The 26,429-nt window shown below is 38.0% G+C and overlaps 6 protein-coding genes across 9 annotated transcripts; 4 read left to right on the plus strand and 2 right to left on the minus strand.

Moving 5' to 3' along the window:
- Positions 1–3,219: 3,219 nt before the first annotated feature.
- LOC111803525 (pentatricopeptide repeat-containing protein At5g61990, mitochondrial-like) lies at positions 3,220–7,883 on the plus strand. 2 transcript variants are annotated; one of them, XM_023687973.1, is made up of 4 exons: positions 3,220–3,498; positions 3,574–6,937; positions 7,068–7,182; positions 7,303–7,883. In XM_023687973.1, exon 2 carries the CDS (start codon positions 3,593–3,595, stop codon positions 6,713–6,715), a length of 3,123 nt encoding a protein of 1,040 aa, XP_023543741.1. In that variant the 5' UTR covers positions 3,220–3,498; positions 3,574–3,592; the 3' UTR covers positions 6,716–6,937; positions 7,068–7,182; positions 7,303–7,883. The 2 variants fall into 2 exon arrangements, with proteins under 2 accessions (XP_023543741.1, XP_023543750.1); XM_023687982.1 differs by having other exon boundaries at positions 3,220–6,937; positions 7,068–7,122.
- A 1,936-nt stretch (positions 7,884–9,819) lies between these two features.
- LOC111778292 (exosome complex component RRP41 homolog) lies at positions 9,820–13,341 on the plus strand. The gene is made up of 11 exons (XM_023658058.1): positions 9,820–10,141; positions 10,242–10,288; positions 10,399–10,459; positions 10,619–10,657; positions 10,747–10,814; positions 11,115–11,193; positions 11,273–11,309; positions 12,103–12,219; positions 12,352–12,437; positions 12,668–12,757; positions 12,914–13,341. The coding sequence occupies exons 1-11, from the start codon at positions 10,088–10,090 to the stop codon at positions 12,959–12,961; spliced, it is 726 nt and encodes a 241-aa protein (XP_023513826.1). The 5' UTR covers positions 9,820–10,087; the 3' UTR covers positions 12,962–13,341.
- A 617-nt stretch (positions 13,342–13,958) lies between these two features.
- On the plus strand, positions 13,959–15,488 carry LOC111794805 (thioredoxin-like protein YLS8). Its single transcript, XM_023676953.1, has 2 exons — positions 13,959–14,181; positions 14,939–15,488. The coding sequence occupies exons 1-2, from the start codon at positions 14,062–14,064 to the stop codon at positions 15,245–15,247; spliced, it is 429 nt and encodes a 142-aa protein (XP_023532721.1). The 5' UTR covers positions 13,959–14,061; the 3' UTR covers positions 15,248–15,488.
- Positions 15,489–15,525: 37 nt separating this feature from the next.
- Positions 15,526–17,568, minus strand: LOC111794785 (chaperone protein dnaJ C76, chloroplastic-like). Its single transcript, XM_023676925.1, has 4 exons — positions 17,010–17,568; positions 16,666–16,922; positions 16,391–16,574; positions 15,526–16,309 (listed from the first exon to the last, which is right to left on the minus strand). The coding sequence occupies exons 1-4, from the start codon at positions 17,460–17,462 to the stop codon at positions 15,698–15,700; spliced, it is 1,506 nt and encodes a 501-aa protein (XP_023532693.1). The 5' UTR covers positions 17,463–17,568; the 3' UTR covers positions 15,526–15,697.
- Positions 17,569–17,703: 135 nt separating this feature from the next.
- On the minus strand, positions 17,704–20,708 carry LOC111794767 (pentatricopeptide repeat-containing protein At5g08305). 2 transcript variants are annotated; one of them, XM_023676915.1, is made up of 2 exons: positions 20,318–20,708; positions 17,704–18,981 (listed from the first exon to the last, which is right to left on the minus strand). In XM_023676915.1, the coding sequence occupies exons 1-2, from the start codon at positions 20,651–20,653 to the stop codon at positions 17,716–17,718; spliced, it is 1,602 nt and encodes a 533-aa protein (XP_023532683.1). In that variant the 5' UTR covers positions 20,654–20,708; the 3' UTR covers positions 17,704–17,715. The 2 variants fall into 2 exon arrangements, with proteins under 2 accessions (XP_023532683.1, XP_023532676.1); XM_023676908.1 differs by lacking the exon at positions 20,318–20,708 and having other exon boundaries at positions 17,704–19,372.
- LOC111794794 (E3 ubiquitin ligase BIG BROTHER-related-like) lies at positions 19,723–25,980 on the plus strand. 2 transcript variants are annotated; one of them, XM_023676942.1, is made up of 7 exons: positions 19,723–20,169; positions 22,129–22,474; positions 22,577–22,617; positions 24,937–24,978; positions 25,052–25,173; positions 25,251–25,359; positions 25,551–25,980. In XM_023676942.1, the coding sequence occupies exons 1-7, from the start codon at positions 19,918–19,920 to the stop codon at positions 25,602–25,604; spliced, it is 966 nt and encodes a 321-aa protein (XP_023532710.1). In that variant the 5' UTR covers positions 19,723–19,917; the 3' UTR covers positions 25,605–25,980. The 2 variants fall into 2 exon arrangements, with proteins under 2 accessions (XP_023532710.1, XP_023532704.1); XM_023676936.1 differs by lacking the exon at positions 19,723–20,169 and adding an exon at positions 21,063–21,505.
- The last annotated feature ends 449 nt before the right edge of the window (positions 25,981–26,429 follow it).

Genomic DNA, 26,429 nt, shown 5'->3' on the forward strand with positions numbered 1-26,429 from the left:
TGTTGGAAAGAGGGATAGTGAAAGAGATAGGAATAGATGAGAATAGATAGAAGCTGCAGTGCTTTATTAATGTCTACTGACTTAATGCTCAGAGGCTTACACAATTCCAGTATTTATAGCTTATACACTGGACCAGAAATAGTAAATCATCGAAATCTAGAAAGAATTTAAATCTACTAACAATCTCCTAAAAATCTCATAGTTTGAATATTTGAATCATATCTCTACTACTCTGAATCATATCTTCATTTTGAATCATATCTTCATTTTGAATCACATCTCAACAAATAGCACTTGCTAGAAGAAATGAACAAAGGAGAAAGAAGAAGAAATGGGCACGAGATTTACAGTGGTTCAGCAGTTCATGCCTACATCCACTTCCAATAATCCACTATTTCAGCAACAAATTAACAGCATCTCAAACATAAAAGCTATGTCTTTCAAGGCAATCTCAGCAAATCAAGAACACATAAGCAATAAGTAAGTAAGCAATACCATTGTCGGGATTATAGATATCTAAGGAGATGGCTTCCCTCATCAGTATGCCACTGAACTCATCCAGTTCGTCGAAGTATAGAAGAAAGTCGATCCCCATGGTCCCGACGATGTTTCGGTATCGACGTTCGGAGGACTAAACGCAGGTATATCGGTATTGGAACCAAAATATACTGATGCAGAAACCTGTTGTGGGCTGTATGAATCGACTTCAATTTGCACATCTTGCCTGGACAATAACAGCCAAACACCACCATTGTAACCATCAGGCTTTCTGCAGTACGAACCGCAGAACGAGAGCTCCCGCACGACGTGTTCGGCTTCAGCACCACTGATCTTGGTGCCAAAGATCAGCACAATGGACGGCTCGTGTAGCTGAATCAGATCTTTCAATGCTTGCATTAGATTAGCATTGTCCGTCCCATGAAACTTCCAGCACAACATCTTCTTAGAACACGATTCTGATCCCGATACCGTCTTCGAACCATCTCCATCTTCGTCTACACATCTTGCAGTTGGAAGAGTGTCCATTGTATAATGATTTCGGTTCGATATGGAGTTGGTTTGCAATGCTGACAAATTCATTTTAAAGCTTCTGATCTTCTTTGTGTTGATTGTGTGAACAATGGGGCAGCCATCGACAATGATCTCCTTAGATGGTGTGTCGGGCATCTCTTTCTCTTTCGTCGAGCGTCGAATCACAGCCGAAATGAAGTCAAGGGTCGCCTTTGGAACAAGACATGGTTGATTATTATGGTCTGCAATCAAGGTGGGGTTGCTGGTTTTTGCAGGCTTGAACTGATGTTCAACAACAGCAGGGGCTACAAGTTCTAACTCAGGAGCTTTGGTGGTTTTTGTAGAAGGTTTTTTCAGCAATTTGGGCAACGATCGAACAGGATCTCCACATAACTCCTTAGGCTTTGCAGCTGCTTTATCCTTCACATGAACATGAGGAGAACTAATTCTTATACTTGGACTTGCCTTTTCACATTCATCAAGCAACGGGTCATTTTCAAGAACTTGGAATCTTGATCCCCTAGCCGATGCTGGTGAAGATACAGAAGGAATCAATGGCTGCTTAGAGCTAGAACTCGACCCTAATTCCAGAAGAGGACGAGTTCTGTGGTGGTGGGTGGGTCTATCTCCTAGGGTATCTAATGCAGAAGAACCAGAGGGATTACCCGAATTCAAACAATTTTGTTTCAAATCATGAACAAGTCTACAGTTAGGGCACAACAAATCCAAACCCTCATACTCAATTTTCTGTTGAATTCTACCAAGTTTAATCATCGATGGAAGGGGATCGAACAGATTTACCCTAATACAGATACGAGCGAACTTACATTTCCTGCGATTTTTCGTTACTGGATCGAACTTAACAAGAACACCGCCGATGGTCGCCGCTATTTGGCGAAGAATCTCTTCATCGTAGTATTCGATGGAGAGCTCACGGAGGCGGATCCAGACATCAACAGAGGAATTGATGGCCTCGGAGGGTTTGAAATCGGGAGTCCATCGAAAGGCGTAGATGCAGAGATTAGGGATTGACCAGGGTAAGTCTTCTAGGGCAAGATAGTCGGTCTCAGAGAATTTGAGCACGAAGTAGCCGAGACCAAGCTCGAAAACCTCCACGTCTTGGGTGAGATGAAGATGACGGCGAAGGCGACCGGCGAGTTGCCGTGGACGGATGTCTTGTCCAAAGACCCAAGCTATGAGGGAGTGATCGAACTGTTGAGTGATCCGAGCTGTTTGTGAGGGTGAGAGGTTGCAGACAGTTGCGCCGGTGGTTGAACGATGAGAATCGAAGTCCGATGAGGAGGCCATCAGTGGTCTCTTGGCCTTCTTTCTGCTCAGGTAGGTTCTTGCGGCTGCTTCGTCGTCGCCGGCGCCGGTGGGTTGGAGGTCGGATTGCGAACAGTTTGATGGAACTGTCATCGTTACTTGCTAGGTTCTGATGGTTGTCGGAATTGAAGCTTGTTGAAGAAGCAATATACAGTTCTCCATTTCTTACCCTTTCAAATTTCTTTCAAATTTCTTAGAATTTTCTTGGATAACATGGGCCAATAGAGACGTAACACGTGTTTGTTGTTCGATATTTATTATTTTATTTTCCTTTTGCTGACTCGTCCGTCTATAATAGAAGCTTCAAAGTAAAAATTACTTTTTTAATTCATTTTTTATATTTAAAAATGAGTTTTTGATTATTTTTTAGTCTATAAAAATATGCTCTTTCCTAATATTTGAAATTGAATTTTGTTCAATTTTATTTTAATTAAAAAAAAAAACAATCAAAATCTTTATCTACACCTAAATTGTCAGTTCCACCGTGCCATTTAATTTAAATATATTTTTAATACATATTAAAAATATGTGTACATATATTTTTTTTAGTTATATTAAAAAAATAAATTAGTTAATTTTGAAACTCTAGCGATATATACGAACTAAAGACCATATTGTAATTTTTTTTTTAATGGGCGAAGATTATATTGTAATATTAAAATTTAAATTTTTAAAAATTAGGGGAAGAAGGTTATATATATTCTTTTGATTCATTAAAGTTTTTATTTATTTATTTATAATTTTTGTAATAAAGATTATATGAAAAATAAAGATCCCTAAAAATTCTTGCAAAAATAATTACCTCGAACGGGGAAAAAAATTCGTTCAAATATATATTTTTTCAATAAAACAATTATCTTGAACATATTTTTCAGATTTTTGTTGAAAATGCTTCAAAAATAATCTCTAAGAAACCCATTCTCTCTCAATATTCGACGACCCACCCAGTTCGTCTAATGGTTCCCTCTTTCAGAATGAAGCCTCCCTTTCTGCCATTTTAGGGGGGAAAAGATCCACACTTCAATCCATCTTCCATGGCGTTCTTCTGTAACTTCAATCGGGCTATAATGTCGTTGCCCCAATCCACTTGGCTTATTTAACATGGTGCTTGGGGATCATTCATCTGGGATTTTCGTGATTCGCTCAACCCACGATTTAATCGTACGTTTTCAACCCTAAAACTCCCATTCTTCTCTTTCATTCCTTCCCCAATCTGATACGCTTGATTTTGTCTAGCTTCATAGAAACCAAGAAAATGGCTAATGCTATGTGCTTGATCCGGCAAATGGCTGCGACCTCGCACCCTCGTAGAAATCTATGTAGTTTTCCTCTCCAAAATACCAATTTTCCCCTTATCGCGAATGATGTTTGTACCCAATTTATTTTCTTCTCTACCGCTCACCCATATGATCACAACGACGACACCGTTCGCGAAATCTCCACGATTCTGAAGCTTAGCGATTGGCAGGTCGTCTTGGACAATCAGAATAGTTTGAAGAAGCTAAACCCTGAAATCGTCCGCTCTGTTTTGCAGAAGAATGAAATCAACGACCCTGTACGGCTTCAAAGTTTCTTCTATTGGTCGAGTTCGAGAATGGGCACCCCACAAAACTTGCATTCTTATTCAATTCTTGCGATTCGTCTTTGTAACTCTGGGTTTTTTCCCCGTGCCGATAACATGTTTGAGAAAATGCTTGAGACCCGTAAGCCGCCATTGGAGATTTTGGATTCCTTGGTTAAGTGCTATAGAGAATGCGGTGGATCTAACATGATTGTTTTTGATATTTTGATTGACAACTTTAGGAAGTTTGGTTTTCTGAATGAGGCCTGTAGTGTTTTTCTAGCTTCCATTAGTGGTGGGTTCTTTCCCACCTTGATATGCTGTAATAGTTTGATGAGGGATTTGTTGAAGGGTAAAATGATGGGATTGTTTTGGAAGGTGTATGGTGGTATGGTGGAGGCCAAGATAGTCCCTGATGTTTATACATACACCAATGTGATCAATGCACATTGTAAAGTTGGTGATGTTATGAAGGGTAGGATGGTTCTCTCTGAGATGGAGGAGAAGGGATGTAAACCTAATTTGGTCACCTACAATGTAGTTATTGGGGGTCTATGTCGGACCGGAGATGTCAATGAAGCTTTAGAGGTAAAGAAGTTGATGATGAAAAAGGGGTTGAATCCTGATGGCTTTACTTATTCTATACTCATTGATGGGTTTTGCAAACAGAAGAGATCAGAGGAAGCAAAATTGATATTGGAAAGTATGCTTGGTTCAGGTTTAAATCCTAACCATATTACCTACACTGCTTTGATTGATGGGTTCATGAAACAAGGGAATATTGAAGAGGCATTAAGGATCAAAGACGAGATGGTCACTCGGGGACTTAAGTTGAACATTGTAACTTATAACACATTGATCAGGGGCATTTCTAAGGTTGGTGAGATGGAGAAAGCAATGGCTCTTGTCAATGAGATGTTTATAACTGGCATAGAATTGGATACTCAGACCTACGACTTGTTAATTGACGGATATTTGAAATCTCACAATAAGGACAAAGCTTATGAGCTACTAGCTGAGATGAAAGCAAGGAATTTGATGCCATCGTTGTACACTTATAGCGTGCTTATTAATGGTCTATGTCGTTCCCGTGAGCTGCCAAAGGCTAATGAAGTTTTGGAGCACATGATCAGCAACGGAGTGAAACCGAATGCTGTTATATATGCTACCTTGATCAATGCTAATGTCCAAGAAAGTAGATATGAAGGTGCAAAAGAAGTACTAAAAGGGATGGTAGCAAATGGGGTCGTACCGGATTTATTTTGCTATAATTCTCTTATAATTGGTCTTTGCAGGGCAAAAAAGGTGGAAGAAGCAAGAAGGATGTTTGTTGAAATGGGTGAGAAAGGAATAAAGCCCAATGCATATACTTATGGAGCTTTTATTCATTTATATTGTAAAACAGGTGAAATCCAAGTAGCAGAGAGATATTTCCAAGACATGTTATCTTCACGTATAGTGCCTAACAATATAATCTATACTGCACTGATTGATGGGCATTGCAACGTCGGAAACACAGTAGAAGCTTTGTCAACTTTCAAGTGCATGCTCGAGAAAGGATTGATTCCTGATGTTCAAACATACGGTGCACTGATTCACGGTCTCTCCAAGAATGGGAAAACCGAAGAAGCAATGGTGGTTTTCTCTGAATACCTCGACAAGGGCTTGGTGCCGGACGTGTTTATATACAACTCTCTTATATCTGGTTTCTGCAAGAAAGGTGAAATTGAGAAGGCATCCCAACTTTATGAAGAGATGCTTCTCAAGGGACCTAATCCCAACATTGTCATATACAATACCCTGATTAACGGACTGAGCAAGCTTGGTGAGATAAAGGATGCAAGGGAACTTTTTGACAAAATTGAAGGAAAAGGTTTGGTCCCTAATGTTGTGACTTATTCAATAATCATAGATGGATATTGCAAATCTGGAAACTTAACTGAGGCGTTTAACCTGTTCGATGAGATGATATCAAAAGGAGTTCCTCTCGACCGTCACATCTACTGTATCCTCATTGATGGTTGCTGCAAGCAAGGAAATTTGGAGAAGGCACTTTCGTTATTTCACGAAGCACTGCAGAAAAGTGTTGCTTCCCCTTCTGCTTTCAACTCTTTGATCGATGGTTTCTGCAAACTGGGAAAGTTGATTGAAGCTAGGGAGTTGTTTGATGATATGGTCGATAAGCATGTGACACCGAATAGTGTGACGTACACAATTCTGGTCGATGCATACAGCAAAGCAGAAATGATGGAGGAGGCAGAGCAGCTTTTTCTAGATATGGGAACTAAAAATATCATGCCAAATACTCTTACGTACACTTCTCTTTTACTCGGTTATAATCGAATAGGACACAGAATTAAGATGATTTCTTTGTTCAAGGATATGGAAGCTAGGGGAATTGCTTGTGATGCAATTACCTACGGTGTGATGGCTGATGTCTACTGCAAGGAAGGAAATTCTCTTGAAGCCTTAAAGCTGCTCGACAAAAGCTTGGTTGAGGGTATAAAGTTGGATGGTGATGTGTTTGATGCATTAATATTTCACTTATGCAATGAAGGAAAAAATTCTAATATGCTGAAGCTACTCGGTGAAATGGCCGAAAAGAAACTCGCTCTTACCTCTACTACATGTACTGCTCTGTTGATTGGTTTTTACAAGGTAGGTAATGAAGACAAAGCTTTAGAGGTTCTTGACATTATGCAAAGGTTGGGGTGGGTTCCAGATTCTTTAAACGTAGTTGATTTAGTAAATGCTAGGAAAAACGATATGAATTCTGAAAGCTTCCCGAGTGATGCAATGCAAGTAGGGTCGGTGTAGTCCGATTATGCACTGTCGTTTGGCTACTATCTGGCCTGGCGAAATCTGCATATGAAAATGTGAAATGTCTGGTCGTAAATGTACAATCTCTCGCCTTCTGTTCGGTCACTGAATCGAGAAACTCAATGCTGAAATGGAAGGAGAAAAATCTGCAGGCAACTCGTACTGAACCCGAGTTTTGTTTTCATTCCTCCTGTAGTTACACCTCAACACCCGTTGCAGGTCCATTTTTCTTTTCCAACTAGAAATGTATTTTTGAAGCACTATTTGCTTGCTGAATCAATATGGTTGCTTTCATCTCATGTTTTCTTGCATACTGATCGAAGTTTTCATCATCAATTTTGTTTTTAAGGCGTGCAACAAACGACTTCTTCTACTCGATCTTGGGCAGTCCATCGAAAACGATGGTACGTGACGATATTACGCTGTTACTTCGGATTAGAGCAATGGTTCATAAAATATTAGCGGTATGCTTTGCTTTCATCAATATCTTGATATAATCTCTCGTGTTTTCAATGTTTTCTTGTTCTTAGATTTGAGCTGTCTTAAGCATAGATTTGAAGTGTGGGTTATTTTCTTGACTGCAGACATGAGAATTTTGAGCATTCTATCTCAAGTAGCAGTTAAAATGGTCATCAGAGGGATTCCAAGTTAGACACTTAAAATATAGCACAGAAAGAAGAAAGAACCTAACATGAAAAGGAAGAATCTGACAAGATAAGCCAAAATTGACCGCCTGCTTCCATGGAAACCAAATAAGAAGGCCATGGAAGATTTGCAGGCAGGTCATTTTTGGCTTACCCAATAAGACCCGACCATCCATGGTAGATCTTCTTCTTCTTCTTCTTCTTCTCTTCCAAACTCAATTAGTTGCAGAACATACTGATTTGCTACTCACACACATATATATATGTAGTTGCATTGCTGACATTTTGATAGAATATATTCAATTTTTTGGGTTGCATGGTTGACTCAACCAGCTAGCTAGAAATCTTGTTCTTACTGGTATTCCTTTTTGTAAAGTCAACTGTAGTGGACAGTTTTGGTCCCTCAATCAATTCTGTTTTTGGACAGCTCATTGAGATTTGCTTTCTACGTTGTTCCGGAAATTACATTCTACTGGCAATGACTGCTTCAGGACTAATTAATAACATTTGTGTTTGGGATTTATGCATTTAGCTTTATAGATAATGAAATTCTTTTGCATCATATATGTACTTTTTGTAACCATTCATGCCCACCGCTAGTACATATTGTCTGTTTTGACCAGTTACTTATCACTATCAGACTTACAGTTTCTACACCCTTATAAAGAATGCTTCGTTCCCTTCTTCAACCGATGTGAGATCTCACAATCTACCCTCCTTTGGGACCCAGGTTCTCGTTGGCACACTACCTGGTGTACATCTCCCTTCTGGGGCTCAACGTCCTCTTTGGCACGCTGCTGGGTATTTGACTCTTATACTATTTGTACCCGTCTAAGTTTATTGCTAGCAAATATTGTCTTTTTTTTTAGGCTTTCCCTTTCAGACTTCCTCTCAAGGTTTTTAGAACGTGTCTACTAGGGAGTTTTTAAAATGTGTCGAGGTTTCCACACCCTTATAAGTATTCATTCTCCTCAATTCTCTCTCCAACCAACGTGTGATCTCACACATTATTAACGATTTTTCAGACAAAAGCAATCAAATGAATAAAATTGCTAATATTTTTATAAAAATTGTAACACTTACTCAAGTTTGAGACTGGATTTGGTTAACTTGAAAGTTTACTCGGGTTCTTAATTTAAACAATATCAATTTTATCCATCCAATCAGCACGAGCTTGACCTTGAAACGGATTACATCTCGTCTTTAATCCGTAAGACATAGTTTATGTCGATGATTTATAGTAAACACAAAACTGAGAGTTCAATAATCTATTACATACATTTTAAAATTGCGGGATTCAAGCCAGACACTAACCCGAATAACTTTATAACTTAAATTATACATATGAAGAAGAAAAAAAAGTACTAAATTTTGAAACTAACTCCCCCTTATGATCATGCCTACTGAGAAACAGCATGATAAGAAACTAAAGTGTTGTTGGCAGAAGACGGTAGCTAGAATATTTGGTTGATTAGAGTTGACTTACAAAAAGGAATAATTTTAAGAAGCAAAATTCTAGCCATTTGAGTCAACCATGCATCCAACCAGAACATATTCCTTAATAATGTCAAAAAAACCAAGCAAAAGCTCAGGCATGGGCAATGCAGCACTGTGTATATAAAGACAACAATCCTCTCTGTTCTACACAAGTAATTGAGTGCAAGAGAAGAAGAAGAAGAACCTAATATGGAGGATTGAGTAGGAACCCATCTTTTGGCTTACCTTCCTACACTCTTTTCCTTTCATCTTAGCTTCTTTCTTCCCTCTTATAAACCCCAATTTTCGTTCCGAGCATTGCAAACGTTCAATGTAGTGCATGGAAATGAAAAGAAAGAGTGGTTTCGTGTGACGGGAAGAGTGACTGTTTGATAGCCAAAAATGACTTGCCTTCTATATTAAATCAACGTATGATGCTTTAAAGCATGATATGGATTTGATTGTACGGGGCAGTCATTTTGGCTAAACTAACGAACTCTTCTCCATCATACTAGACCACCTCTTTCGTAAGTTTGAAGAGAATTCATGTGAGATCTCACATTGGTTGGAGACGAGAATGAAACATTCGTTATAAGGGTGTAGAAACCTCTCCATAGTGAACGCGTTTTAAAACCTTGAGAGGAAAACCCATAGAGGACAGTTAGGTGGGCTTGGACTATTACAAATGTTATTTGAGCTAGAAGGCTTAAACTATTACAAATGGTATCAGAGAGTCAGACACTAGGAATGTGCCAGCACAAATGGTATCAGAGTGTGGAAACCTAGCCCTAATCAAATGCATGTTATACATACATACACACATACATACATATATATACATGTACATATGTATATACATTAATAAAATTAAAAAAAAAAAAACTATAATTTTGCCATTTTGGTTTTTTAATTACATTATTTTAAAAATTAATCTGAAAATTTATGGGAAAGTATTTTATATAATTTAAGCTCAATTTTTTGGTGCGCCTTTCCTTTTGTTATTCTTGTAGAGTTGGCAAAACCTTCGCCGCCGCGCCACTTTCTGCGTCTTCCTTCTCTTCAGTCCTAAAACCCTTCCCAACCTTGCCGCCGCCGCCGTCATCCCTTGTTCCTTACCGCCGAAACCTCGCCCATCGACCTGCCTCCTGCTCCTGGCAAAACCTACGAACTTATTCGAATTGAACCGACTGGCACCGATAATCTAAACTAGCATTCTAAGACTGCAATATCCTTTCGCTCAGCTGTCTAGATGGAGTTTGTGAGCCCTGAAGGACTTCGCTTGGACGGTCGTCGTCCCATGGAGGTAGTTCCCCTTCTCATGCTGTCGCTTAATGCCTCTTCTTCCTTATTTGAATTCTTCACTCCTGTTCCGCTCAATTTTTTACTTTATTGTTTAATTTTAGATGAGGCAAATCCGAGCAGAAATTGGCGCCGTTTCTAAAGCAGATGGGTACTTACTTTCACTTCTATGAACTGAATGATTCTTGAAAATGGCTGTCTCTTCCTATATTTTTATCGAAGACTAAGTAACGGAATGTCATCACTTTTCTCCTGATTTAGTTCTGCTTTATTTGAGATGGGTAACACCAAAGTTCTTGCTGCTGTATATGGTCCAAGAGAGGTATAATAGTTCAGCAATTATTGTATGTACCTCGTTAAAAAAATCTATGAACATAAGAACTTATGGAGCTGTGTATTTTTCTTGTATTAATCCATTTGGGTATTTATGTTGAAGGCTTCTACTGTATTGTTGGAATGAATTCCTTTGTTGCTTGTGTAGGTTCAGAATAGGAGTCAACAAATGAGCAACCAAGCACTGGTTGAACTTTCTTCTGGATGCTCTTGTTTTGAAGTTCGAATTCTTAATGTGCATTAGTAACCCATTGTTGAATCCTTGATCTCTTTCAGGTGCGTTGCGAGTACACCATGGCTAATTTCAGTACTGGAGATCGCATGAGAAAGCCCAAGGGTGACAGGTCATTTATTTTTAATCTGTGTTTGTGTGTGTGCACTGCCATAATTGTCCCTTAATTGTGAATGATTACAGTTGATTGAATTCCATTAAATAAAAGTATGGTCAATATTCATATCTTGAAACATAAGAAATTTGTAACCATGAAAGATAGCAGTTAGGTTATTCTAGTTCAATTTTGCTTAGGTGTCACCAGATGGAACAAATTAAAAACTGATGTAAAAGAACTATGATAGAGATGTTTTTATATCTATTTGGTTTAATGCTGTAATTTATATTAAATTATGGCATTCTTCACAATCAGGCGATCGACAGAGATATCTTTAGTCATTCGCCAGACAATGGAGGAATGCATTCTAACACATTTAATGCCTCGATCTCAGGTTTTTGACAATAATCTTACGAGCTGCTCCTCTATGATTTTAACCTTCATCTTTTCTCATTTTTATTTGTTACGTGCAGATAGATATTTTTGTCCAAGTTCTTCAAGCAGATGGAGGTATAGTTAAAGTTAATGATCAAGTCTATCAGATGTAGCTCTTCATATTATTAGTTCTAGTTCAGATATTTTTAGGCCATATTATATTTTCTTGCCATCTTTCTTTATATTTGTTATTTTCTTCAAGCATTCCTCCTTTTTTTTTGTTTTTTTTTTACAAAATAGAAGGTTAAAATTTTTCCGCACTCTCTCCCTGCTATCTTCTTCTATGTGCTTCCTTAATGCCAAAAGTTCGAAGCCTGCAAGTATGTTTTTGTTCACTACCCAACCTCTCAGAAGTTAGGAGCAGCTCTTTTTAGGGAATTCCCTTAAAAACAAGGCCGATGCTCCATGGGAATATGTAGTAAAAAACATTTCATAGGAAACTTGACTTGAGAGAAACAACTACATATAAAAGTATTCAAAGACTCGAGTAGAGACATAAATGAAATTTGAGATATGAGGAATTTTAAAGCTTCTTCGTGGTCTTTCACCTCTATTTTTGTTGTAACTAAAATGTTTCTTTTTCCTAAAAAAATCAATGTTGACAGAGGAACTATTTATTATCCTGTTGGCCTAAGCAGGCCGATGCCTGACTTCTTATTACTTGTTTCTTCATTTCCTTTCAAAGAATACACTTAACGTCTAACTAGAGTGTCTATGCATTGTACAATGTTCTGTCTTCAGTGGTTATGATTTGAAGCATCTAGACTACCTGGCCAATATAATTGTGAAACATCATTAGTTTATGTACTTTCCTTTCTTTTCATGAAGAATGTAGCCTCAGACATTCTGAAAGATTTCTTGTTTATAGGTACCAGATCAGCATGTATTAACGCTGCAACTTTGGCACTAGCTGATGCTGGAATTCCCATGCGAGATATTGTTACTTCCTGCAGTGCTGGATACCTTAATAGCACTCCTCTGCTAGGTAATTTAATATAACCTGTCTACTGCACCAACATTTGTTTTTATTTAATTTNTTTTTTTTTTTTTTTTTTCCTCTCAAAATGTTGCTTGGTTTAACTAGAACTATTATGGTTTGAAATTATGATATGGGCAGATCTGAATTATGTGGAAGATAGTGCTGGTGGCCCTGATGTCACTGTTGGCTTTCTACCTAAGTTGGATAAAGTCACTCTTCTTCAGGTTCATTAACTTCTACCTTTTCTTCTTCTAATCGCTCTAGTGTAATCTGCCATTTTGGTGATTTTGTGAGACTCAGTTTGCTGTATTTCAAAATCAAATTGATTATTTTTGTTTGTCCTCTCCCTATCCTTTTGTACTGCTTCCAATTTTATATATTACATTCTGTAATATTAAACTAGTCTTCTCTAGTCACCACAATCCATACATTTTGACATGAACATTTGGTGTAGATGGATTCTAAATTACCTGTTGATATATTTGAGAATGTCATGCAACTTGCAATCGAGGGCTGCAAAGCCGTAGCTAATTACATTCGAGAGGTAAGGACTCAATGACTCTTCTCGTTTTTTCCCCTTAAATCTTTACAACTGGACATCGTTATTGAATCAAATTCCATCATAACAATGTACTGTTAACCCCATAGTGTGATTGATGAGGGTTGGATTATTCAAAATTTCTGCTGTTTTTGTTGACAGGTAATGTTAGAGAGTACCAAAAAGCTCGAATATTGCCGTGGAGCATAGCCGAACCGGTTTTCAGGCATTCTTACACAAAGGAAGGAATCTTCAGGTGTGTTCTAACTTCAGTAATGGACTGGAGAACTTTTCAGAAAAGATGTCATGTTAAGTTGGTCCCATCTTCCAGTTTGTTGAATTAATCTCTTGCCCTGATGTACAGAATGTGTTTAGTTTTTAGCTTATATTTAACAAATCAAAAGCCTTCACTCATGGATTGGCTTGGCTTAACATTTTTTTATTTTATTTTGTTTCCTTCTTTAATTATTGCCCACAAAATTTATATGAAGGGACCTTGAACAAGAAGATAAAACAATTGATGCTGTAATGATCTTCTTATGTCATAAACTGCATTATTAGTACCGAATGAATATGTGCCTACTTAAGTCTGTTTAACTGGATATACTGTTTCTGTTGTTGATCATAAATATGCAAATTCAAATTAGCTCACTTCAATATTGACTTCTAAACTGAGGATATGTCAATTTCGAGTTTAGACCGAGAATTATGACAATATAGGAGACAGATTGTAAAGATAGAAAATCGAGAAGGGATTGAACGTAGAGCTTCGGTTTTAGCTAGTTTATAGTTATTTAGTGAGTTTTTTCCAAAACCACTTACCTATAATCGAATCGAGTGAGATATATGTGCTCCAACATACAAATGTTACTGAAATATAATAACAAGTACTATGTGTATATATATATATATATATTTTTTTTTTTTTTTTAATTTTGGGTTACGAAATTTTAGATTATTTTGTAGATTTATTAATTTTGAGATATTATTATATTAAAAAGTATATAGGTTTTATAATTTAGATAGAATTAGGCATATTTTATTTTAAGATTTGAGATTCCTAAGAGTATTGATTTTAAGTACGAGAGAATTTAATTAATTAAATCGCTTAAAATTCGGATTTTACCATTTTTTTCTCTCTATAATTTGGGCCTAAAACCCTTCGGCCCATTTCACTTCCTCTTCTCTCTTTCCGGCTTATAAAGTTGAGACACCTTTACCTTTTGACTCTTCTGCGCGTGGTTGCGTTACTGTGTTAGAGAGAGAGCGAGAGAGAGCGAGAGAGAAGAGAGAGAGCGAAAGAGAGAGAGATGTCGTACTTGCTGCCGCATCTTCACTCTGGATGGGCCGTCGATCAGGCAATCCTCACCGAAGAAGAACGCCTTGTGGTCATTCGTTTCGGTCATGACTGGGACGAGACCTGTATGCAGGTCTTTCTCTTTCCCTACTTCACAATTATTGTTGTTCATCATCAGATTTAATCATAATCCTTTTGTGTATATCTCTCCCTACCCCCTGTTTCTTCTTGTTGCTTCTACTGAACTTATATTTCTTCTGTCCTGACTTTTAATTTCATAGTATAAGACTCATTTTTTCAGTTCTTGGAGTCTATCAAGTCTCGGTCGGTCAAGGATTTTTATTTTCTATTTTTGGGTTTTCTTTAATCTGGGCTTGATTTTTGTATGTATGCTTGCCTCAATTGACCAATTTTCTGAATTTTATGTGCGATTTTTAGAATTGGTTGCTTGATCTTCTCTGTTATCATCATCTGTTCTGTTGCAATTGTGCTCCTTACTCGCTTTCTATAATCATGCTTTCTCATTTATTTGAGCACATCAATCCTATTATGTACCTGAAATGAAGTTCCTTCATTGCAATTGTTATTAAACGACTTGCTTATTGATCTTTAATAATCCAGTCTTTGACTGTTGTTGCTGTATGCACGAGGTTTTCAATGCTAGCGGATTGATCAAAGTTTGAGTTCATGAGCCATCTAGACTCGTTTTTGGTGTATGATTTGTTTAGAGTCTTTTTCCCCTTGTCTTTGTTGTGCGGAGCCACAGTCCTTCCATCGTGAATGTTTAAAGTCATGAAGATTTTTTCACATAATTTGTTTGGTTTGCTCTACATGATCATCTTTATAGTATTTTGAGATGTTTATATCTGATTGGTATGTTCTTGATCTAGATGGATGAGGTGTTGGCCTCAGTTGCTGAGACGATCAAGAACTTCGCAGTAATATACCTTGTGGATATCACTGAGGTTCCTGATTTCAACACAATGTACGAGCTGTATGATCCTTCCACTGTCATGTTCTTCTTTAGGAACAAGCACATAATGATTGATCTTGGTACTGGTAACAACAATAAGATAAACTGGGCACTCAAGGATAAGCAAGAGTTCATCAATATCATTGAAACAGTCTATCGTGGAGCAAGGAAAGGACGTGGTTTAGTCATTGCACCTAAGGACTATTCAACCAAATATCGCTACTAAGACGTTCTGCTGCTTCTGCAAGTTCTTATTGATCTTAAATTTTAGAGATCGCGTCTCGAAAATGTGTACTCTATGACATTATTCGCTCGTGAAAAGGATATGGTTTATTTTGGATGTCATTGTGTGCCATGACTTCTCAAAACATTTGATCACTGTTGGACCTCTGATGAGGGAATATAACTGTTTATGGTAACAAGTCTTTAATCAGGTATGTTTTGGTTGAATAAGTTGTTTTCCGATCTATTGATGATGTTTGATTACAATAGTTGATATGAAAATGAACACTGAACTGCCTGGTTTATGAACTAAAAGGGTATGAACACTGAACTTCTAATACACTTCGTTTCATAATTCTGTCATTTGTGATCACATATCCATTTTTCTTCTGGTATAACTAATAGCCATATATGCAGCTTCTATTTTCTGGAAAATTTTGCTCTCTGTAATTCTTCAATGCCTAATCTTTCTTGCAATCTTTTCGACCATTCCTATCACTGCTATTCCAATGACATACCAAGTGACTCCTCTTTGTATAAGCTGCATCCAATGACTATTAACTAACTCCAGTGCCACAGAACCTCCGATGTGTTCCTTCAAGCCGCTGGCACCATCATCTGTCACCATTTGCTGGATTACAGTGGTTGCAACTATCGATATCAAGACTGGTAATGCCAATCTCATGGGGCTAGTATGATCACCACCACCCACTTCAAAATCAAGGTCTTTTGATTCTTTGCTACGTTTGGTCTCTACCCTTGGATTTGAGATTGTGCTTATTGGAGTTTGAGTTGAGACTGGAAGTGCAAGGGTGGTCGGAACCCAGTAATCGTCCTTTATGTATTTTGTTGTAGTTCCATTTTTGTCTTCGGTTTTTGCCTTGAGTTGTTTCCTTGCAGTAATAGCAGCTTGAAGTTTGTTGATTTGTGGTGTGGATGTGTTGACGACGAGCGTCAGGTTTTGACTGTGTTTGGATCCGGTGGCTGTCTGCCAAAATAAGCAATTTGAGATTGATCTGATGGCTTGAATTGCAGACAACTGTGCTTTGTTCTCGAAGGTTGTCCCCTGATAAACAATCATACAACTGGATGAAGTTTTGAACGATTTTAAGTTAATGGTGATGTCGAAGAATATTTTGTGTCTAACCTTGACATGCTGTTTTGAAGTCTTCTCCATAGCTTCCTTGAATCTGGTTTGGAACTTCTTCACGTCTGTGAAAATGTTTGACACTCTTTCACCAGCTGCGTTGCCCATACCAACTCTTACGTTTCCACGTGGTTGCTTTGACATTAAGAACTCTAGGGCTGCCAAATCTGACCTTTCCACCATCCTGGGTTTAATTTGCCAAGAACAAGAAAAGAACTTATTAGCAAATCAGAAGAATGAGACAAGAAGTTATAACTGGTTGATTAAACACTCACGAAATGCAGTCAACTGGGCAAGCTTCAATGGCCTCCATCACTTTATATTCAGGATCAGCCCACTGCGCCACAACTCTAGCTCTCCCATACACAGATTCGACAGCAAAAGTTTTCCCAGCAAATAAAGCACATTTCAAGCAGCCAATGCACTTCACTTCATCTACAAAAACCGCCCTTCGTTCGCTTTCCGATCCCAACCATACCGAATAAACGGACTTCCCTGTGTAACCTCGAAGTTCTGCCATTTTTGCTTGCTCCTGCGAACATCATTTTTGTCACAAACAATCTTGTTTCCAAATTCTATAGAGAGCTGCACAAATTAGAATAGAGTTTTCAGTTCTGACCTTATCGTAAGCCAACCTGGAATTAGGATCCGAAAGAACTGAATACACTTCATTGAGAATGATAGCCATGTCATGGCCAGCAGGACCGGCGATGTCGGGGTGGCACTGCTTTTGGAGCGCACGGTACGCTGCCTTAATCCGCGATGAATCGGAGGTGTTGTCGATGCCAAGAAGATCATAAAGATCAAAGTCTGTTATTGAAGAACCTGCCCTGCATGCCAAAGTATTGCCATAAAGCATCTTGGAAGTTGAAAAGTTGTACGATCCCAACTTTCTTCGAGTTGGATTCTGTATTTTTGTTGCAACAACGGGCGTGTACAGAGGAAGCCATGCGGCAGTCATCTTCCTAGTTTTCAGAAGGATAAGAGAGAAGAGAAGAGAGAAATAGGTGCTACTTGGTAGGAAGATATTTAATGACAAGATAAGAGGAGGAGGTGAGATATTTTGATGCATAATCCGTGTGAAGGAAGACTATTGATTGGGGATTTTGACGTTGGAAAAGTCAGCAAAACAATTAAAATCTACGGTGCTGAGCAGAAATCATAGAAAGCTTTTCTAAGTTTCATGAAAATGCCTCAATGATAAACTTAAATACCTCTTTTGCACACATTGTTCCATCTTTGAAGCGATAAATCCGCCATGGTTCACGTGGGAAACTCATAGGCATAACACAAGTAAGGAGGAACCCATTTCTCAGTTAAAGGAATCAAGAGACACCAATGAGGTCATACAAACAGTACTCCTGATTTTCTGAATCTTCGATCGGTTTCATTTGATCTATAATTAAGTTCAGCATTACGTAAATCCGCTCGGAATCACCATGTGTCTTATCATGAGCTATGAATCTATGAAGGATTCCAAATACTTCAACAAAACTAAAACCAGGAGATTTCTTCACTCCCCTCTTTTCCATGGCTTCTCTGATATTTCTGGCATCATTCCAACGCTTGTCTACTGCATATATATTTGATAAGCCAACATATCTACCATCATGATCTGGATCTAACTCAACAAGCCTCCTTCCTACCACTTCTGCAAGGTCTAGTTTACCATGTTTCATGCAGCCACTCAGGAGAGCACCTAACATCGACGACGTTGGTTGGACGGTCATTTGACATAAGAATTGATACGCCTCAGATACTTGGCCGGCCCGGGATAAGGCATCTACCATACAAGCATAATGCTCATCCTTTGGAGTCATACCATGTTTATGAAGGCAATCAAAGAAATACCAAGCCTCATTTACTAATCCTCCATGAGCACAACAGCTTAACAAGCACAAGTATGTGATCTCATCAGGCGCAATCCCTACCATTTGCATCTCACTAAACAAGTCCATTGACTCTTTTATCAGCCCATGTGTTGCCAAACCTCCAATTATAGCATTCCAGATTAGAACATCAGTCCGTTGCAGTGGACATGCACGAAACGCAGCCAAAGCTTCATGTATGGCGCCACATTTGGCATACATGTCCACCAAAGATGTCAGTAGCACAATAGTCAATGGCAACTCATTCTCAACTATATAACCGTGCATCATTCTCCCCTGTTCAAGTGCACCCAAATGGGCACAGGCACACAGAACACTCACCAAAGTCACCTCATTCGCCATGGGCCCAGCAGAGCGCATGCGCTCAAACAGAGCCATCGCCTCACCATATTCCCCGCACTTAACATACCCATCGATCAAAGAGCTCCACGACACAACATCCCTCTCATGCATTAAATCAAACACCTCCCTAGCAGTATTCACGTCCCCACATTTGGCATACCCATCCAACATAGCGTTCCAAGACACCAAATTCTTCGTTGGCATTTCGTCGAACACCTTACGCGCAAACGCGATATCTCCGCAAGAAGCATACATATGAATCAATGAATTCATTACGAACCTATCAACCTCATGCCCAGTTTTGGCAACATGAACATGCACCGCCATTCCAAGCTTCTGATTCAACAACTTCGCTATCGCCTTCCCCAGGAAAGGGTACGTCATATAATCAGGGGAGACCCCATTCCGCAGCATCCTAACGAAAACCGTAATTGAACGATTTGGGTTTCTGGAATTTGAAAAACCCCTTATGAGAGTGTTCCATTTGAAGGTGGTGGGATTGGGAAGATTCAATAACAGTTTATATGAGTAGTCGAGATCGCCGGCGGGGGAGAGTGCAGAGAAGGAGAGAAGTTTCGATACGACGGCGTCATCTTGAGAGACACCGAAAGTGAAAAGCAGAGCATGGATTCTTCTTAATTCGGACATTGATTTGCATTTGTCGAGAAGAGAGATTAGAGAAGATGCATTCATCATCGTTGGAATGCATTCGACACTGCAGCCAACGGATTAAAGTTGAGTTTTTTTTTAAAATAAAATAATATTAAATATTAAATTTAAATAAAATTTATTATTTTAAAAAAAATTAAAATTGAGAATTGCCTTTTGTAATAACTTTTAAAATAATTAGTATGTTTGGTAAATTAATACTAAATTATTGTGATTTATATATAATTATTTTTATATTAATATTTAATTTATAATTTATTTTAAGATAGTTGTTTAAAAAAAATTATATTATTAGATGTAGTTTTGTTTTTGTCAAACTATTTATCGAAAAAAGAAAAAGGAAAAACAAATTCTTATTTTCTATATTTGTTTATTTTGAAATAATAATAAAAATAGAAAAAAGAAAAAAGAAAAAAGAAAAAGGTGCGTCTGTTTGTTTGTTCTTGCTCGGCTCTCAAAAATTATATAATCTTCGTCGTGTTCTTAGATTCTTCTGTTACTATTAATTTTTTTCTTCTCTGAAATCTTTGATTCTCCTTCTCCTAATTCTTCATATCATCTCTTTTCCATCTTCCATTTGTCAAATCCAAATCTCCCTTTTCTCTCAAACCTCAATCTCCTTCTTTTATGGAGAACGAAGCCACCACTAACGCCACCAAACTTGGTTTTGATGGAGTCAAGCCACCGCCCACCACCGCCACCACCGCCTCCTCCGACCTTGAACACAACCCTAATTCCAATTCATCGCCATCGTCTGCAGACCCCCACAATGAGACTACTGGATCCGACTCCACTTCTCGCCAATCCGCTAGAACTCCCTTCACTAACCTCAACCAGGTCGATGCTGACCTTGCCCTCGCACGTACCCTTCAAGAACAGGTTCTCTCTATCCCTCTTTTGATGTCACTGTTCCTACTTTGTTCTTGTTCCTGTTCAATTTGTGGTTTCTTTTCTGTTTCTTGTTGTTCTGTGTTCAATTCGGTCTGTTGTGAGCTGCTTTGGGAACTGTGTGATNCTTCGCTATCGCCTTCCCCAGGAAAGGGTACGTCATATAATCAGGGGAGACCCCATTCCGCAGCATCCTAACGAAAACCGTAATTGAACGATTTGGGTTTCTGGAATTTGAAAAACCCCTTATGAGAGTGTTCCATTTGAAGGTGGTGGGATTGGGAAGATTCAATAACAGTTTATATGAGTAGTCGAGATCGCCGGCGGGGGAGAGTGCAGAGAAGGAGAGAAGTTTCGATACGACGGCGTCATCTTGAGAGACACCGAAAGTGAAAAGCAGAGCATGGATTCTTCTTAATTCGGACATTGATTTGCATTTGTCGAGAAGAGAGATTAGAGAAGATGCATTCATCATCGTTGGAATGCATTCGACACTGCAGCCAACGGATTAAAGTTGAGTTTTTTTTTAAAATAAAATAATATTAAATATTAAATTTAAATAAAATTTATTATTTTAAAAAAAATTAAAATTGAGAATTGCCTTTTGTAATAACTTTTAAAATAATTAGTATGTTTGGTAAATTAATACTAAATTATTGTGATTTATATATAATTATTTTTATATTAATATTTAATTTATAATTTATTTTAAGATAGTTGTTTAAAAAAAATTATATTATTAGATGTAGTTTTGTTTTTGTCAAACTATTTATCGAAAAAAGAAAAAGGAAAAACAAATTCTTATTTTCTATATTTGTTTATTTTGAAATAATAATAAAAATAGAAAAAAGAAAAAAGAAAAAAGAAAAAGGTGCGTCTGTTTGTTTGTTCTTGCTCGGCTCTCAAAAATTATATAATCTTCGTCGTGTTCTTAGATTCTTCTGTTACTATTAATTTTTTTCTTCTCTGAAATCTTTGATTCTCCTTCTCCTAATTCTTCATATCATCTCTTTTCCATCTTCCATTTGTCAAATCCAAATCTCCCTTTTCTCTCAAACCTCAATCTCCTTCTTTTATGGAGAACGAAGCCACCACTAACGCCACCAAACTTGGTTTTGATGGAGTCAAGCCACCGCCCACCACCGCCACCACCGCCTCCTCCGACCTTGAACACAACCCTAATTCCAATTCATCGCCATCGTCTGCAGACCCCCACAATGAGACTACTGGATCCGACTCCACTTCTCGCCAATCCGCTAGAACTCCCTTCACTAACCTCAACCAGGTCGATGCTGACCTTGCCCTCGCACGTACCCTTCAAGAACAGGTTCTCTCTATCCCTCTTTTGATGTCACTGTTCCTACTTTGTTCTTGTTCCTGTTCAATTTGTGGTTTCTTTTCTGTTTCTTGTTGTTCTGTGTTCAATTCGGTCTGTTGTGAGCTGCTTTGGGAACTGTGTGATGGGAAATCCTATCTTTTTTGTTTCCGTTCGATTTTTTAAGGAATTTGGTTGTGTGTGGAATCCATGTTCTGCTTTGTGGATTTGAACTATCCTGCGAGTCTATTTATTGTTTAGATTCTGGATTTTGTTTTCCTTTCTTGATTATCTGATTGTGTTTTATTGTTCTTGATTGCTGTGATTTCTAGCATCGGCTTCATTTGAGTTCATTAGGTTTCTGCTAGTTTGTGTAGGGAACACTTTGGGGAGTTGTTGACAAACACCAATCATACAATGAGCACGCTTTTGTTACTTTCTTTTATCTCTCAATATTGATTGACTAGTTCATTGTGAGCAAACGTACGTTAGTGAATGCAAATTGTTTTCATCTTGATTTGGTAATGATGATTTTCCAGCTTATGGGGGTAAGAGAGAGGGTATTGGAGGCTTAGAATGGTGAATGCAAAGGGTTTCAGTGATGTTTTCAATTGACAATGATTAATTATGAGCAGGAAAGGGCATACCTGAGGCTTAGAATGGTGAGTATGGGGATTGATTTTGGAAGTTGGGAAGGTGGAAGTTATGCATTAGATGACGAGGACGGTTTTGGTGATCTGCACGATCATACAGAATCTGATGGAGATGATGATGATGAGGAGTTTGATGGAACAAATGTCAATGATGACGACGATGTGTTTGATGTGCATGCTCGTGAAGATGGTGGAGAGCATATCAACCCCAGCTTTGAACTTGATCCTGGTAATTTTTTGAGTGACGAGGCTTATGCTAGAGCCTTACAAGATTCTGAAGACAGGGAAATGGCTGCCAGATTGATGGCCCTTGCTGGATTACATGATGGTGAGTTTGCTTGGCCATGTGTCTCTCTATGTAATGCATTATTACTTCTGTGGAGGTCTCTAAACCATGGAGGACTAAAATCTTTTTTATATCTTGTTGCAGAGGAAGCAGATGACACGGACGATCAAGGCGAAAATTCTCAGGTGCATTTATATATATATAGCTACCCTCTTTAAACTCTCAAGTGCTTCATCCTTCTACCTTGGTCATAAGATCCAACCCTTCCTTTACTTGATTATCATTTATATTCCCACAACTCTAGCATACGATTCAACATTATCACGACCCTTTATTTTTCTGGAGAATCTGGTCTTGGATGAATAAAAGGATTTTTAAAAAATCACTCTTCCTTGGATGTTTTTCAGGATCTTATCAGACTACATATATTTTATATATAGCTACTCCTGTTTAATCTCTCAAGTGTTTCATCTTTCTTCTATGATATGCACAAATTGGGATGTTCTTTTATAGCTCACTTGGTCTATGAGGCATTTCTTATCTCTTGTATTTTCTGATTAATGATACTGTTCTTTTCCTAAAAAACTGAAAACTGTACTGTTTGTGTCTATCTTGACCTCTGTTACTCCTTCAGAAAGTGTTTACAAGTCTATGTTTCGTAGGCTGGTTTTCGACATCCAAAAGCCCTTCCAAGAAGGTGTATTTCTAAGTTGTCGGTACTATTAGCAACATGAACTAGAGCTTCAAAAGCAAAGAGAAGTTAAGTTGGTGGGATGTTAGGCAAAATGGCTTGTGCCAAAACTCTCCTGGAGATAGCCACCATTTTTCACATTTGCAGCTTTATGAAAATCTTTTCTAAGAAGCCAAAAAAATCTTGAAGGATGCTTAAGGTACTTTGTGGCCTTTATTTAAGCCATGAGAAAAACACTCAGCCATAGCAGTTACTTCCTTCCTTGACTTGCAATCCTTCCTTGACTTGCTACTACCATTAATCATATCTTTCTAAATTTTTATGAAATTGTCTTTGAAAATGTTTTGACCCTTAATAAAGAACTCATTCAAATAGCCAGCCAATCCAAGAAGATATAGCTGTATTTTGGATTTATTACAGCCATTAAAATATCCTTTTTGTAAGGGCCTATGACAGCCCTAGAAACAGGATTCCTTTGAGATCTCTTGACTAAAGCCTTCTTCATTTGTCGAGGAAAAGAAAATTTCGAAGTTCTTGAATTACTTCCATTTGTTGCCCCATTGGATAAACATAGACAATTAACAGAGAGCACCCTTAATGATAAGGTGTCATCTATGTGTTTTAGAGCTTCCCTTCTGTTTAATCAGCTATCATTCAAACTTCTCTTTACTGTATTATCCAACAACGATGTCTTCTCCCTTGGATCTTCCTTTTAATGGATGTTATAAGTCCATCATTCTGACTTTTAAGGATCTTCTTTATAGTTTTCAACTTCAGCATGAGGGAATGGCCTGTTGAGGGTGGTTTTAGTAGGCTAGTGATTGAAGGTGACTGTTGCCTTGTAGCCCCAGAATTCTGAAATTGCAACATCTTTCCATTATATCGACAAAAATATCTTTTCAATATCTTCGGAACAACTGAATAATTATTCTGTTTCTCGTATTAGACTAGGTGAATTTTTTATTCCGAAAGGCATGTCTACTAGTAAAAGATTTGTATAAGTTAATTGAAGTGAGAATAAAGGGATGGTTCAATTCAATAGTAGCCTGGCTTTAGTATCCTATGAGTTTCTTTGGCAACAAAATGTTATAGGGTCCTTTTGGTGCATTGTCCCAGGAGAATAATCGAAGTGTGCACAAGATCATTGTTTGGTAACGTGGAAGTTACCAACCCCATAACCCAAAATAGCATATAGATCACAAAGGCATTTGATTCTTATAAAGTATATCTACCCATGAAAGAGATTGTGATCTCTACTTCTTTCACTTCTGCTCGTCATGCTTCTCTGCCTTATCTTCCAACTACAACTCCACCTGCTGTGGAAGGTCCATCTGTTTCCTCATAGTTTGTCACAGCCCTCCCTGCGGTGTGGATGAGGCCACTTTTATAACCTTTTCCTTTGCTGTCCAACCATCAAATAGAAAGATCTTCTAATGCAGAAGAAAAAGTCCCAAGAAGGGTCAGTCCAGATGCAAAATTTTTCCAGAACAATCACAAACGCATCAATGATGATCAGGATGAGCGACTTGATGAGAGTTCGTAAGGACCTCACCAGCTTCCTATCTATTAAATGTGATTTGTGATTTGATCTGTTGATGGTTGGATAATCATAGTCATATATGGCTAACTGGGGGGATTGGTGCCTTTGAGAGAACTCATTTTGTTAGTCACACCAAAGGCATGTTCCAAGCTATTGTCTGTGTTGATCAAAATCCTCCTGTCCCTTTTGAATGAAACCTTTTAAACTCTTAATATCAGATGACATATCTGATTTATTGTTCTATCAAAATACTCATCAAGGCTTGGTTTGCAGGATACGTGGGAGGATGTTGACCCAGATGAACTGTCGTACGAGGTGAGTTTGGTCTGATGGAGTGATGCCCATGCGTTATAATAGTTTATTCTTGAGAGGATAATTAATATTTCAGGAGTTGCTCGCATTGGGTGAAGTGGTAGGAACTGAGAGCAGAGGGCTATCTGCTGATACAATTGCTTCCTTACCCTCCATAAACTTCAAGGCAGGGAGCGGTCAGACTGGAAGCAACGATTCGTGAGTGATTTGAAGCAGTTTTGGTTTTCTTTACCATCCATGTCTTGTTTACTTAGCTTTTGGCTCTCATTTCTCAGATGTGTCATTTGTCGGTTGGATTTCGAGGACGATGAAACCCTGACTGTTCTTTCCTGCAAACACTCCTACCATTCGGAGTGCATAAATAATTGGTTAAAAATAAACAAGGTATGCCATTTTTACATGTGCCTTCCTATTAGCAAGGATCATTGTTTTCTTTCTCCTGCAACTTCTGCTCTCCGCCCCCTAAACTGCGATAACGACGATACTTTTGTGCTTGGAATCGATGCGAACAATAACGTACATATGGCTACTACCGAAGCAGCGATATCTAAAGCTTTGCTGCTGCTTTTGTACAGGTCTGCCCTGTTTGCAGTGCTGAAGTGAGTTCTACAGCTGGTGGGAGCAGTTAAGTTAGTTGTAGCATGTGCTATGGAATGTACCAAAATCAACATCTCACGAAGTTAAACGACGAAGGATTTTAATTTTTGTTTTGTTTTTTTTTTGTTTTTTTATAATCATTTTGCATACCCATTTCAGTTCTGAGTATGTGTGGAAAATGTGTCTGGTGGGTCATACAATCTCCGGTTTGATTCTGTAAACCAAGCCAAGATGTCATAGTCATGTGAATCTCTAATTTTTTATTCTCTTGCCTTGGCTTGGCTTCGGTGTTTAAACATAAATTTGGCCGCCGCCGGGGATAGCCAGGTTTTGTTTTCGAGGCCATTAGAAAGAAACTCGCACTTCTTCCAAATTTGATGCTCTTGGGATGTGAATTCTTCTGTACTACTTTTGAGCAACTACTTCCACTCCTCCATGTATATGATATCATATACAACTCACTCCACTTAATACTATTGTTGAAAACTATTTCTAACCCATGTTTTTTTTTTTTTTAATCAAATTTTGGGCAATGAATGGTTACAGTCAAATTTAAATTCTTCGCAATAACTCTTGATTTCGATAGTTCAATATTTGATGATTTTATGAAAAACTATCATATTTGTTTTCGAGTTTCAGATAATGAATGAGAATAAGGCATCATCATTTTAGAGTTCATAATTCAACCTATTCATAATTCAACCAGATAATACATGAAAGCAACGGAGATCTGACAAATATTTACATTCACTATAAATCATGAAAGCAATGGGGATCTGACAAATATTTACATTCACTATATGGAGTAAAATATATTATAAAAGAAAGACGAAAATATAAGAGGATAGAACAAATGT

This window comes from Cucurbita pepo, chromosome LG01, assembly GCF_002806865.2.
Source record: "Cucurbita pepo subsp. pepo cultivar mu-cu-16 chromosome LG01, ASM280686v2, whole genome shotgun sequence".
NCBI lineage: Eukaryota > Viridiplantae > Streptophyta > Magnoliopsida > Cucurbitales > Cucurbitaceae > Cucurbita > Cucurbita pepo.

Bases quoted from the DNA above. Each gene is read 5' to 3' on its own strand.
- LOC111794805 (XM_023676953.1), top strand. From the start codon at position 14,062: ATGTCGTACTTGCTGCCGCATCTTCACTCTGGATGGGCCGTCGATCAG. The intron at 14,182-14,938 runs GTCTTTCTCTTT...TTCTTGATCTAG, and splicing joins GGGACGAGACCTGTATGCAG to ATGGATGAGGTGTTGGCCTC.
- LOC111778292 (XM_023658058.1), top strand. From the start codon at position 10,088: ATGGAGTTTGTGAGCCCTGAAGGACTTCGCTTGGACGGTCGTCGTCCC. The intron at 10,289-10,398 runs GTACTTACTTTC...CTCCTGATTTAG, and splicing joins GCCGTTTCTAAAGCAGATGG to TTCTGCTTTATTTGAGATGG. The intron at 11,310-12,102 runs GTATAGTTAAAG...TCTTGTTTATAG, and splicing joins AGTTCTTCAAGCAGATGGAG to GTACCAGATCAGCATGTATT.
- LOC111794767 (XM_023676915.1), bottom strand. From the start codon at position 20,653: ATGATGAATGCATCTTCTCTAATCTCTCTTCTCGACAAATGCAAATCA. The intron at 18,982-20,317 runs GCGATAGCGAAG...TTCCTGGGGAAG, and splicing joins CGTACCCTTTCCTGGGGAAG to GCGATAGCGAAGTTGTTGAA.
- LOC111794794 (XM_023676942.1), top strand. From the start codon at position 19,918: ATGGAGAACGAAGCCACCACTAACGCCACCAAACTTGGTTTTGATGGA. The intron at 20,170-22,128 runs GTTCTCTCTATC...AATTATGAGCAG, and splicing joins CACGTACCCTTCAAGAACAG to GAAAGGGCATACCTGAGGCT. The intron at 24,979-25,051 runs GTGAGTTTGGTC...TTAATATTTCAG, and splicing joins CAGATGAACTGTCGTACGAG to GAGTTGCTCGCATTGGGTGA.
- LOC111794785 (XM_023676925.1), bottom strand. From the start codon at position 17,462: ATGCATCAAAATATCTCACCTCCTCCTCTTATCTTGTCATTAAATATC. The intron at 16,575-16,665 runs GTGAGTGTTTAA...AATTAAACCCAG, and splicing joins TGCCCAGTTGACTGCATTTC to GATGGTGGAAAGGTCAGATT. The intron at 16,310-16,390 runs GTTAGACACAAA...ATTGTTTATCAG, and splicing joins CTTCAAAACAGCATGTCAAG to GGGACAACCTTCGAGAACAA.
- LOC111803525 (XM_023687982.1), top strand. From the start codon at position 3,593: ATGGCTAATGCTATGTGCTTGATCCGGCAAATGGCTGCGACCTCGCAC.